Raw genomic sequence first — 12,270 nt, 5'->3', positions numbered from 1 at the left:
TTAATGGGCGGCCGGGTGGGAGCAGCGCGCTCGCTCGCCCACGTCACGCCGGTGCGGGCTCGGCTGACGACCGCGGCGCCTGGGGACGCCGGCGCGCTCCGCTCGCCAGGTGCTCCGCCTGGAAATGTCTCCATTAGTTGTCGCCGGCTCCCCGCTGGAGCGCGCGCAACGAGCTTCCGCACGGAGCCCTCGCGGGCTGCCGGGAGTGGCCCAGCGCCACCGCAGGTAGGTGAGGTCCCCGCTCCCGCCCCCGCCCCGGGGTTCCGAGACCCCTCCCCCCTTCCGAGGAGGCGGAGGCTCCGCGCGGCCGCCGAGGGGCGCGGGCGGCGGCGGCTGCGGCGACTCCCCGGTGCGTCCCGTGCTGCGCTCTGCTCCCCGCGGCCCTGGCAGCCACACGGCGCGGGCCGGAGCTTCCCCAGCTCAGGTAGGGAGTGGGCTCCGCACAAACTTTGCGAGGATTGCTCTTGCGCTGGAGGGGACAAAGTTTGCTACCCGCCGGTGGGCTCTCCAGAGGCCGCTGCGTTTGCCGCAAGTTTCGGGAAACAGGATGCGCGGGCCGGCGCGGGGCGGGGGATGAGGGGCTCGGAGTGGCCAGGTCTGAGTCCTGGACGCCCCTACTGCGCTCCCTCCAGCCTCAGGCAGTGCCCAGGGAGCAAGCGGCGGGGGCGCAGGGGGAGAGCGGAGGGAGAGGGCTGCGGGCTCCAGTGGAGGGCGGTTGGGAATCCAGAGATTCAAAGCTTGTGCCTGTGGCTCCTACTCCTACCACTGGCTTCGAGGGGGTCTCGGGATGGGCCGTGAAGAAACGACCTGCCAACCTCGAGGTTCGCCAATGCGGCGTCAGCGACCGTGGGGCCTCTCAGCCCCACACCCCACCCGGGTGTCCCGAGCAGTGAGCAGGCACAGGCGTCCCCAAGGTTTCTGGCTCCAGGTCTCAGAAAGGCCCTTGCCCGGTGCCCCGGGCTCCCGGCTTCGCCTTTGGCTGGTGTCAACTCCTCTGGGATGGAAGGAGCTCCCTCCGGACGAGCTCTTGTTGCGGGGAACTGGTGGCCCCTAGGGTAACTCCTGAAGCACCAGGACTAGGCTGGCCGAGGAAGAGCCAGGGCCCGGCCTGTCTCCCCGGAGGCCTTCCATGGTTGCGACAGCCAACAGTAACCCCGTCAAAATAGGTGGCCCGCCTGTGCTTCGCGTTAGGGGCTGACCATCCCCTGCCTCCCCTGCGGCCTGCTCCAGCCCTGGTCCTCCGCTGCTTTGGAGCGCTCCAGGCCAGCGGGAGCACCTCACCTCCCTGAAGCTGAGCTGGTGCTGTGTAGGCCGGGAGCCGGGTGACTTCTGGCCCACCTGCACACGGGTGTATTTAGTACCGGGGGTCCCTAGAGGGAGGAAGGCTCAGCACTCCGGGTCTATGCAAACGCGTTCAGCTGATACCTGAGATGCTGACAGTCCTATTGCTGGTGAAAGGGACATTGGGTGCCTCCGCTCCAGGCTTGGCCTTTTGGTAAAGGCACTTAAACAGTATTCCAGTATTATCTATGGGAGAAGGGTGGCCCAGTGAGAATCCCCAGTTTGGGCAGGCGGGCCTAGGCCAGGCTACAGGGTTTCAGCGAGATGTCCCGGTGGTGGCCTGCAGGAGACAGGCTGGACTGACCCTGTGTCCCGGAATGAGTAGTGGGGCCTGGGTGAGGCTGCGCAGGTCAGGAGGCCTCCTGGGCAGTTGCGAGCTTCCTGAGGCAGGGTGACTGTGACTGGGCCCAGACCCCAGGCGCTGGAGCCTGCTGGCGGGCGGTAAGTGGAGCGTGGGTGTGCAGCGGGCTGGGAAAGTCGATTCAGAGGCCAGGTTTCTGGGTCAGGGAGAAAGGGTCGCCCGCTGGTGGGGACTAGAGCGTCGATTTATGCACACAGGCTTGAAAGGCAAAAGAGAACAGGAGAAGTTGGCGGTGGTGCTCAAAAGAAGCCCCCGAAAACCCTCCCGCACGGGGCCCCACGGACTGGCTGCACTGGGAAGTGGAGGCTGCTTCTCCCAGACTCTGCTCAGAAGATGAATGGCGCCTGTTCTGGGGCTTCGGCTCCGCTTGAGCCCCGCCTGGTCTGGAAGGAAGGAAATGCACCAGCCTCAGGTCTGGGTGGGCTGAGCCATTCCACTAGAGCCCAGAGGTGCTGGGCGTAGGTGGCTGGGCCCGGGGGCCTTGGCTCTCCTCTTCAGCCGGCTGAGCGCTGACACTCGCCGAGGCCAGGTCCCCGGGAATGGGTGACGAGTAGGTGGAAAAGACAAGCCGCCGCTGAATGCCTCCCCTCTGGGGGTCTGGACTCCCCTTCGGAGCCCTTGGCCCGTCTGGGTTCGCGCCCTTCCTTCAGCCGGGCCTCATTACCTGGAGAGAGCGAGTTGTTTGTAAACAATAAATAATGGGAAGTAGGAGGATGCTCCGGGAGAAGCCAGAAAACTGGAAGGAGTGAGGAGGAGCGAGGGTGGGAGAGGGGAGGAAGGAGGGTGGGGGAGGGGAGGAGCTGGAGGAGAGGGAAAGGGGTTGAGAGATTCATTTCTAGCGAGAAGCCCCGGTGGCTAGTTTCTTATTATTTACAGGAAGGTGATATTAGCGATTCAGGTGAGAAAGAAATAAACACGGTCTGCCGCGAAATCAATACAGAATTCAGAAACAATTATTAATGTCATTTGACTCGTGTTCTTTATATATTTCTCGCGGCTACCGACGCTAAACTGTCTGAATAATTTGCATGGAGCGGCTATTCATTATTTCCGATGGTTTCCCTCTGCAAGCAGCTCGGACCTGGCCCGCTCCGGTCCAACGCGATCGGAGAACTCGTATTTTCGTCTGTAAATTAAAGCAATTACGCAGCAGATATTATATGATGTGTACTGTGGTCTCCAGATAGTCATCAATCACCTTCAACCGAGCTGTCAAAAGAGCGGGCAGATTTCGTTTCTGGGAGGCAGGCTTGCAGCTGGGGAGAGGGCGAGGACGTCATCATTAATTAGAGGGTGACCCTGGGGCGATTCACAGGTCTGAACCCAGGAATCTTTCTGAGCAAGTCTGCACAACGCTGCCCTGCACGGCTTCCTTCCCAACTTACCACGGGAGGCCGGCCCAGGGGGCGAGGGCAACAGGGGCGAGCGCAGGTCCCGCAGGGCTGTGGCACAGAAGGCGGGAGCCGGTTGCCGCCTGCTCACTGGCCTCTGCTTTAAATTTGGGCAAGGTCCCAGGGAGGGCACTGGCTGGGGGAGTCCTGGGGCGGACGCTGGGTCCCCTCTCCCGATTGCTCCGTGCGCCCCAGGCAGAAAGCTGGGCAAAACGGACGGGGTAGGGCGCCTCGGCCAGGCACCCAACGCCCCCTCCCTCGCAGCCAGCCCTGCGGGGCGCCGGGAGGGGCGAGCGTAGCGGGAGGGGCCGGGGCCTGGGTTGAGGAACCTGCTCTTCCGAGCGTGCAGGGCCGCCCGGCAGTCCCCGGCTTAGCCGCGAGGGGCAGGGGGAGGCCGGCGGAGCGCGGCGGGCGGAAAGGGGATGGGGGGAGGAAAGTCGAGGAGGCGAGGCGGGGGCGGTGGGCTGAGCGGGGAACTTAAACGATCCGGGTGGAGAGGATGGGGCGTTCTCCGCGACACTTGGCTGTCCAGAGGTGCGAAGCCGGTGGGCGCGCGCCCGGGGCGGCCCTACAGCCCTCGGGCCACCAGTCTCAGGGTGTCGGGCTCTGACTAAGGCCCCGAAGCCCCACGCACCTGAGGGCATTTTGACCGGCTCTTGCGGGCTCTCTTGCGGCCGCAGTGGGTTCTGAAAGTCCATTCCGGCGTAGGGTGGAAACCGAAGGGAGGCGTTGCAGATTCCCGATTAAACAATAGTGACCAGACGCGCGGGGCGCCTGCGTGCCCCTTCCTGCCACTCGGAGCAGAGCGCGCCAGCGAAAGGCCGGGCCGGCCGCCTGCGCAGCGCCGGGCTAATTTTAACTGTTGATTACATCTTCAGCGTGTCCTTTCATAGGTCTCATTTGTAATTGAGACGAATGATTACAGTGGGGCAGGAAGGAGCAGCTGCTCATTAATTAATTTCTAATTAAAAGTGCCTCTCGTTCTCGGGTGACTAAAGAGAAACGCCGTTCGCTGGGCGATATTGACTCGGATGGAATTCATTTGCTAACGCCCCGAGGAATGGCCCCTCCGTCCACCGCGCGGCCGGGACTGTCCCGGCCCCTTCCGGCCTGAGCCGCCGGCGAGTGACCGGCCAGTCTGCGGCCAGGCCGGGCTGCGCGAGGTGGGGCTGACGTCAGAGCCTCCGCCGCTTCAAGCCGCGTACATCTGACTTGACGGGTTCGCGCGACTCGTTTTTTTTTTTTTTCTTTTCCGTAAAATATGTATTTCTGTCGCCGCTGCGAGGCCACTCGGTCCCAGAGCCCCCTCGAGCCTCCGGAATGTGAAGTTAAAAGAATCGCTGCTGCCACCGCGGCTCACTTTGCTACCCGGTTAGGAAAGTTTGCGAAGCGTAGGGATGGACTAACCAGCTCTCCTGCTTCGCCCTCCCAGCACCTAAAAGCCTGCAGCCCCGGAGCAGTGGCCGCGCCACGCCGGCCCCAGCGCGCAGAACCCTGCAGGCCCCGCCCGTCCGCCCCGGGGCGCGCCCGCCATGTCCTACCCGCAGTTTGGATACCCCTACTCCTCGGCTCCCCAGGTAAGCGGAGCCCCGCCCCGCCCAGGCCCTCGCAGGTGCCTGCAGGGCAGATGCGGCGCGGGCGGAGGCGGGGCGGGGGGAGGGTGTTCGACCTACGACTGCCTGCGGCTTCCGAGCTAGCAGGGCCTGGGTCGCGCGCCCCTCACGCCCAACCCCTGCTCCCCAAACCCCCGGGGGAAGGCCGAGGCGCTAAGAAGATCCGACGGGCCAGGCCCGGGTTCCCTGATGTTTGACCCACAAGGCTCAGGCTGTGCCCCAGGGGAGTCCTAGGACCCCAAGGAGCCCTTGGGGAAGGAGGCTTGGCGGGCAAATGGCGTCAGAGGACTTGGAAATCCTCCCGGGAAGTGTCGGTGCTCGGCTGGGCCCCACGTGGTGGAGAAGGCCAGACGCGCGCAAGCTCGTGAAAAGGGGCCTGGTGTGGCCTACAGGAGGCCGCTGGGGACTCAGGGCACGCCCTCGTGGGCGGTGCACGGGATTGTCATGGCCCAGGGCCCCAGCCTGCAGCCCGGTTTCCCGCCCTTCCTCGCGGCCTCTCTCTGCAGTTCTTGATGGCCACCAACTCCCTGAGCACGTGCTGCGAGTCCAGCGGCCGCACGCTGGCAGACTCCGGGCCCGCCGCCTCGGCCCAAGCGCCGGTCTACTGCCCGGTCTACGAGAGCCGGCTGCTGGCCACCGCGCGCCACGAGCTCAACTCGGCTGCGGCGCTGGGCGTCTACGGGGGTCCCTATGGAGGATCGCAGGGCTATGGCAACTACGTGACCTACGGCTCAGAGGCGTCCGCCTTCTACTCGCTGGTAAGGGGGGCATCCCTAGCCCTTGCCCTGCCCCTGGCCCTCGATTTGCCAAGCCCACTTTTCCCCCAGTAGGCGCACCAGTCCGGTCCCCGGACTGTCACAGCGGGGAGGCGCTCACCTTGGCTCCCTTCAACTTTGCGCCTCCCAGCCGGGACCCTCAGAACCCCACTCCCACCCACTGGGACGGGATGACCCGGCAGGTGGCCACTGCGTTTCTTGTTTTTGGTTCCCTGCTAAATCCTCCTCAGCTGGCAGATTCAGTCTGCGTGTGTTCCCCGCTTCTTCCCTCCTGGTAGATTTCCCTCCCTCATTCCACGACCCCATTCTCCTCTTCCCGCCTCCTTCAGGCTCCTGGCCTCCCTCTTCCTGTCCTCCCAGCCCCTCTCTGACTCACTCCTCCTATTTCCCTCTTCCTCCCTCTCCCCTGCTTTCGCCCCCCTCCTCATTCCTCCCCCTCCTTGCTCCTCCCCATCCTTGCTCCTCCCCCACCCTTGCTCCTCCCATTTCTCTCCTCCTTCCTCCCCTCCTGGCTTCCATCCCCTCCCTCAGCAGTCCCTCCCCTTTCCCCACCCCTTTTTCCTCCCCCTTTGAGTACCTCCCCAGGGCACCCCCAGCCCTTCCAACCCCCACTCCTTCTCCCAGCTGCCCCCTATTGCCGGACCCAGTCCTTCTCCCTTCCCTCCACCTTCCTTCTACTCCACACCCCGGCTCCGCCCCTCCTCCCCCTCCCCCCACACTGCTTCGGCAACTCAGAACGTCCCCACTTCACGTTTGGGAGATCAGATTTTAAAGCGAGGGGGAAATCAGCTCCTTCCTGCCGGGGCATAGGGCTGCCCAGGAATCCGTGCCAAGCCTTTGGGAGTTGGGGAGCTCCTAGGAGAGAGGCTGGAGTGGGGTCGCCTCCCCAGAAACTGCGACCCCAGATCCTTGGCTCCTACAGAACAGCTTTGACTCCAAGGACGGTTCGGGATCTGCGCATGCGGGCCTGGCGCCAGCAGCCTACTACCCTTATGAGCCGGCTCTGGGCCAATACCCCTATGACAGGTGAGGAGCCACCCCTCCTAACCAGCGCTAGCCCCAGGGGCCCTCTGCATTGTCAGCCACCAACTCCCCTCCACCATCACGCCCCCTTTCTGGAAGGCAGGAGGCAGGAAGAGAGACACTCCTAGGTCAGGCCTGACCTGACTCTGGTCTATCAGGTCCAGCCTCCTGTGGAACCTGCTCCTGCACAGCCATGATTAAAATGCTCTCCAGTCTCCCCTGTCCCCCACGTTGTTGGGCCCCAGAAGTCCTCGATGTGCGGCAGCTTTCAGGGAAGTGGAATCTGGAAGGCCTAGTTCACGGGGCAGCCTGCTCTGCAAACTCTGGGCACCTTCTTCCGAGTGTGCACACTGCCCCTACAGTGGGAACAGCGGGGAGCCCCTGGTGGCCCTCCTGGCTCTCCTGGCCCACTTTTGAACAGCATGCCCCACCTTCCTCGATGCAACCATTACAAATTTATCCAAAGAAAGTACACTTAGGCCCCTTGGGCGCTTTCTCCTCCTGGGCAGTAATGACCCTTCCTGCCACAGGTGTTACATATCAGGGTGTGGGCTCACATGTCTATACCTTTTTATGGTTTGGGGATCAAAGGGGTAGGTGGTCATCCCTATAAAGGAATTGGCCTGGACCTCTCTGGCTTCGGAAGGAGTCCAGGCTCCCTGTAAGTTTAGTCAAATATAATATTTGCCCTTTGGCCACAGAAGACAAGTGCCAGCGGGCAGCAGCACCCGGTTGGGGCTTGGGCCCTACCTAGGCCTTATGACCATGACCACAACCCCGACGGGGAAGCAAAGCCTATCCTGGCGTGCCCCTGGCCAACCCCCTCCCCTATGCCTGCGATGCCCGGGGCCCAGAGGGCCCAGCCTGAGCCCATTGCGGAGCCTGTCTCCAGGTATGGAACCATGGACAGCGGCACGCGGCGCAAGAACGCCACGCGCGAGACCACCAGCACGCTCAAGGCCTGGCTGCAGGAGCACCGCAAGAACCCCTACCCCACCAAGGGCGAGAAGATCATGCTGGCCATCATCACCAAGATGACCCTCACGCAGGTCTCCACCTGGTTCGCCAACGCGCGCCGTCGCCTCAAGAAGGAGAACAAGATGACGTGGCCTCCGCGGAACAAGTGCGCAGATGAGAAGCGGCCCTACACGGAGGGCGAGGAGGAGGAAGGGGGCGAGGAGGAGGCGCGGGAGGAGCCCCTAAAGAACTCCAAGAACGCAGGTGGGTTGGGAGGTTGTCTCTGGGGGCTGAGGCCCTAGGGTGCAGGCTGGGGCCTTCCTTTGCCTTCTCTGCAGTTCTAGGACGTCTTGGGGGTCCCAAACGCTGAGCCCCATGCCAAGGAGGTCACCGTGCAAACTGGTTCCGCCTCAGACTACCAAAGTGTGGACTGTGGTGGTGACCCCTGAGCATTTAAAGGAACTCAAATCACCTTTGAAAATATTAGGCCGGGTGTGGTGGCTCACGCCTGTAATCCCTGGACTTTGGGAGGCAGAGGCGGGTGGATCACGAGGTCAGGAGATCGAGACCACCCTGGCTAACATGGTGAAACCTCATCTCTACTAAAAATACAAAAAATTAGCCTGGAGTGGTGGCGGGCTCCTGTCGTCCCAGCTACTCCAGAGGTTGAGGCAGGAGAATGGCGTGAACCCTGGAGGCGGAGCTTGCAGTGAGCCGAGATAGCGCCACTGCACTCAAGCCTGGACTACAGCAAGACTCCGTCTCAAAAAAAAAAAAAAAAAAAATTAGATGGCTCCCTCCCCCATTGGAGGCCCCTGTGTTGCCAGTTTATGGCCTCGTGGCCTCTGGAGGAAATGGGAGACTCGAAGAAAGGCCCCGAGTGCTTTTCCTAGCGTCGGGATCAGGCCTCATAATGGTGGACAGGGACAGGGGGTCTGATTCACCTGCCACCCCTCTCCCTCCACTGGCCACGCATTCTCTCCCGCAGAGCCCGTGGGCAAAGAGGAGAAGGAGCTGGAGCTTAGTGACTTGGATGACTTCGACCCGCTGGAAGCAGATCCCCCGGGGTGCGACCTGAAGCCGCCCTTCCAGTCCCTGGACAGCGGTCTGGAGCGCGTCCCCGCCGCACCTGACGACCGGGTCAAGGAGGCCTCAGGCGCGCTCCGGATGCCTCTGGCCGCGGGTGGCCGAGCTGCTCTGGACGAGGACCTGGAGAGGGCCAGGAGCTGTCTCCGCAGCGCGGCGGCCGGGCCGGAGCCACTGCCGAGCGCAGAGGGCGGCCCACAGGTCTGCGAGGCCAAGCTGGGGTTTGGGCCGGCGGGGGCGTCGGCAGGCCTGGAGGCTAAGCCGCGCATCTGGTCCCTGGCCCACACAGCCACCGCCGCCGCCGCCACCGCCCTGAGTCAGACTGAGTTTCCGTCGTGCATGCTCAAGCGCCAGGGTCCCGCGGCCCCTGCGGCTGTGTCCTCCGCGTCCGCCACGTCCCCGTCTGTGGCCCCTGCCCGCTCTGGTGCCCTGGACAGGCACCAGGACTCCCCGGTAACCAGTCTCAGAAACTGGGTGGACGGGGTCTTCCACGACCCCATCCTCAGGCACAGCACTTTGAACCAGGCCTGGGCCACCGCCAAGGGCGCCCTCCTGGACCCCGGGCCTCTGGGACGCTCGCTGGGGGCGGGCGCGAACGTGCTGACTGCACCCCTGGCCCGCGCCTTTCCGCCTACCGCGCCCCAGGACGCCCCGGCTGCGGGCGCCTCCAGGGAGCTGCTCGCCCTGCCCAAGGCCGGCGGCAAACCCTTCTGCGCCTGAGGCGAGCGGGCCCGAGCCCAGGGGGGAAGCCGCGCTCAGGCGGACGGCGCCGACTCTTTTTACTGAGTTTCCAGAGGACAACTAGCGCGGCCACCGCGAAGCCGCCAATCTCCCGGAGAAGGAGTTTCTGAACTTGGACTCCTGGGAACATGGACAAGCCCAGGGCTTCCACGCCGGGGCCTCCACCGCCTGGGCCTGAGCCTGAGCCCGGCTGGGGCATTCTCAAATTTGGGACGCGGAAGGAGAGGCTTTCGGAGCAGAAGAGGCCAGCCACCCTGAAGCGTAAAGTTTACGTCAAAAGTTTACATGGAGAAGGCGGTTCCGTTCTGAAGCGTGGTCTGCTGTCCCCTGGGCGTGAGGCATGCGGTGTTGGTTGGGAGGCCTCCTGGGCCTGTCAGGCCTCCGATTTCATCCTCAGCACATAATGCTCACCAACAGCACTTGCACTGAGTTGACTCTTGCACACTCTTGACTCCATAATATGATGCTTTTTAAGATGTATGTTCACACCAATAATTGCCTGCTACAGAGGCTAATATAACAAAACCAATAAAACCGAGTGACGGTGTTTGTATTGCAAAATGAACACATTTAAAACCAGGGGAGTTGAGAATTCCCGAGGGAAAGCGATGCTAATCCGGGAGGGAAGGAGTGGGGAGCAGGAACTGACCCAGACTCCACTCCCCAAAAGCAGCTGGCTCAACCCAAGACTTCAAACCACTTTTAAAAGAACCGTGGCTGTAGAGTTTGACGGTTCTGCTGAGCTCCCTAATAGAAGTGGGTGTGAGACCCAAAAATCATACTTTCCATCACCCAGCTCCAGAAGTGTGAAAAAATAGAGATATCTTTGATTAGATTTTAAACTTTATAAATTCGCACAACCGTGTCCTGGGGTGGGCGGGGGGCGTGGGAGCCCATCGTTGCTTTTCTCTGTTAGTGGCCTCTGCCCATCCTAAGCAGGAGTTTGGGCGGCCTCCACCCCTCTGCCGTCTCTGTCGCCTCCTAACCTCGGCTCTTCTCTTTGCAGGGACCCGCAGCTCCGCAATCAGCTCTGCTCCGAAAGCTGGCGAGCCGCGGCTCCGCGGGGGCAAATGCTAAGAGCTTCATAGGCCGCCGACTGGAGGCGGGACTGGGAGGAAGGGCCTCGGGGCAGGGCGGGAAGGGAGTGTGGAAGGAACCCGCGGAGCGATCCGGAGCTAGGGGTGCCCGGCCGAGCCGTGGCTACGCTCAGAAACCCCGGCTCCCCTCCCCATCTCCGCGGCGGCGGCGGCGGCTCCGCATCCCCAGCAGGCGCCTGGCCGACTTGAGGACTCTCCTCTCGCTCCCCACTCCCCCCCGCCAACCCTCCGCCCGAAGCCCTGCTGGGCTCATCAAAGGCCCAGGTGTCCCAAGGACTATGGGAGCGGCCCGGGGGCGGCGAGGAGGCGATCACAGGCCCTTGCCTGGGACAGGATAGCCGGATAGCCGGAGACCCCAGCCGGAGGCGCGGGACTGTCTTGCAGGCGGGCGGCCTTCGAGGGACTCACTAAGGCTGGGCTTTCCTCTAGGAGCCTGGGGCTGAACGGGCCTGGACTGCGGCCTCGTGGGGTCCTAACCCCGGGAAAGGCCCTGGAACGGGGGCCCCAGGGGCCTTACAGGAGCGCTGGAGAGAGTTCGCGCCTCCGAGGGAGAGGAACCGGGACCCTTGGGCCACCAAGGTCCCCCGCGTGGTGGGGCCTGCCCTGAACCCTGGCAGCAGGACCTGGACCGGGCCCTGAGGGGGAACCTCGGCCGCCGGACCCCGAGCCCCAGGCCCGCCCGGGCAGCCGCGCGTAATTGGATTGTATCCGGCCGCGCGCTGTCACCGTATTGACTTTCGCGCTCGAGATGATATTATCGAGGTTCGGAAGCTCGCCGCTGATGTGCCTGTCAAAAGGCTGCGGCGGGAGCCCCCGGCCTGGCGAGCGAGCATCAGCCAAGATAATTTGAAGTGAAATTTTCATTTTGACAGTAAACCCCTCAATTTCTAAAGGCTCCGCGCTCCGAGAGCTCGCTGGCAGGGGGAGGCTTTGCAGAAAGCCCACGTCTTAGACTGAAAAGGGCAAAAGAACTCGAATTAGTTGTAATAGATAAAAGGGCAAAAATAAAGAGTCAAGGGTACTTGACAGTAATAGCGAAAGTGGAGTCTCGGGGGAGAGCGTTGAGGCCCTAGACTGGGGCGCCAGGAATTTTAATGTGGCCGAGGGCGGCTGCCCAGGCGCCCCCACCCCAGCCCTAGACAAAGCCAGGCATTTTCCGCAAAAACAAGGTTTGGCCTTGCGTCGCAGATAGGCGGGGTAGGGGCTGCGGACTCTGAAAATCCAGGCTTGGACCCCGGCCTTACACTCCCGGCTGCGGGCAGCCTGGCGGGGCTCTGCAGCCCCCAGAGCGCGCATGGGTGGCGCAGGTTGGCGGGTCGGACTTGGTCTGGACTCTGGGTCCCTCTCCTGGGGAGGACCCAGGGCTCCTGCCGCCAGCCAAGCTTGCTGCCCTCGGTACCCCAGCCCCTCCCAAGGCCCTGGCCATCGAAATGCCGTCTCCCTGGAGCCCCCGGGTCTTGGTGGAACTGGCTGACAAAGCTGGCTTATTTGAATGAGCTGCGAGATTGTGTGAAATAAAGACGTCAGGTGGGGAGGCCGATTCAGCCACATTCCAAGGGGACGCGCAGGAAATGGCACCCCCTCGCTGGAGCTGGGCTCTTCCCCCAAACCCTTCCCTTGGGGCACAGTCCGGCAGGTTTGCCTTAGGCACCCCCAGACACCCTCTGGCTGATCTTGTGGGGTGGGGAGGTGTCCGGCAGGTCAGTCCCGAAGTCGGGGCGCGGGTGGGGGTGGGGGCGTCTGCAAAGAGGTGACACGTAGGGGGTGAATTTTAGGTGTCTGAGTGGACGCGCCAGGGAGGTCGCTGTCAGTGGGGCGGGGTCGTGACAGGGAAGGGTCGGGGCGGGCGACTGCGCTCCCAGGGAGATTGTCAGAGAAGGGCTG

At 63.1% G+C, this 12,270-nt stretch overlaps 1 protein-coding gene across 2 annotated transcripts; it reads left to right on the top strand.

Annotated features, from left to right (window-relative positions):
* Nucleotides 1-11: 11 nt before the first annotated feature.
* IRX4 (iroquois homeobox 4) lies at nt 12-9,836 on the top strand. Of its 2 annotated transcripts, none has more exons than XM_030926754.1 (6): nt 12-225; nt 4,526-4,670; nt 5,213-5,464; nt 6,405-6,508; nt 7,398-7,726; nt 8,451-9,836. In XM_030926754.1, the coding sequence occupies exons 2-6, from the start codon at nt 4,626-4,628 to the stop codon at nt 9,266-9,268; spliced, it is 1,548 nt and encodes a 515-aa protein (XP_030782614.1). In that variant the 5' UTR covers nt 12-225; nt 4,526-4,625; the 3' UTR covers nt 9,269-9,836. The 2 variants fall into 2 exon arrangements, with proteins under 2 accessions (XP_030782614.1, XP_010374311.2); XM_010376009.2 differs by lacking the exon at nt 12-225 and adding an exon at nt 302-424.
* The last annotated feature ends 2,434 nt before the right edge of the window (nt 9,837-12,270 follow it).

Source organism: Rhinopithecus roxellana, chromosome 3 (genome assembly GCF_007565055.1).
Source record: "Rhinopithecus roxellana isolate Shanxi Qingling chromosome 3, ASM756505v1, whole genome shotgun sequence".
NCBI classification, from domain to species: Eukaryota; Metazoa; Chordata; class Mammalia; order Primates; family Cercopithecidae; genus Rhinopithecus; species Rhinopithecus roxellana.
This window is presented reverse-complemented; position numbering and strand designations above follow the sequence as displayed.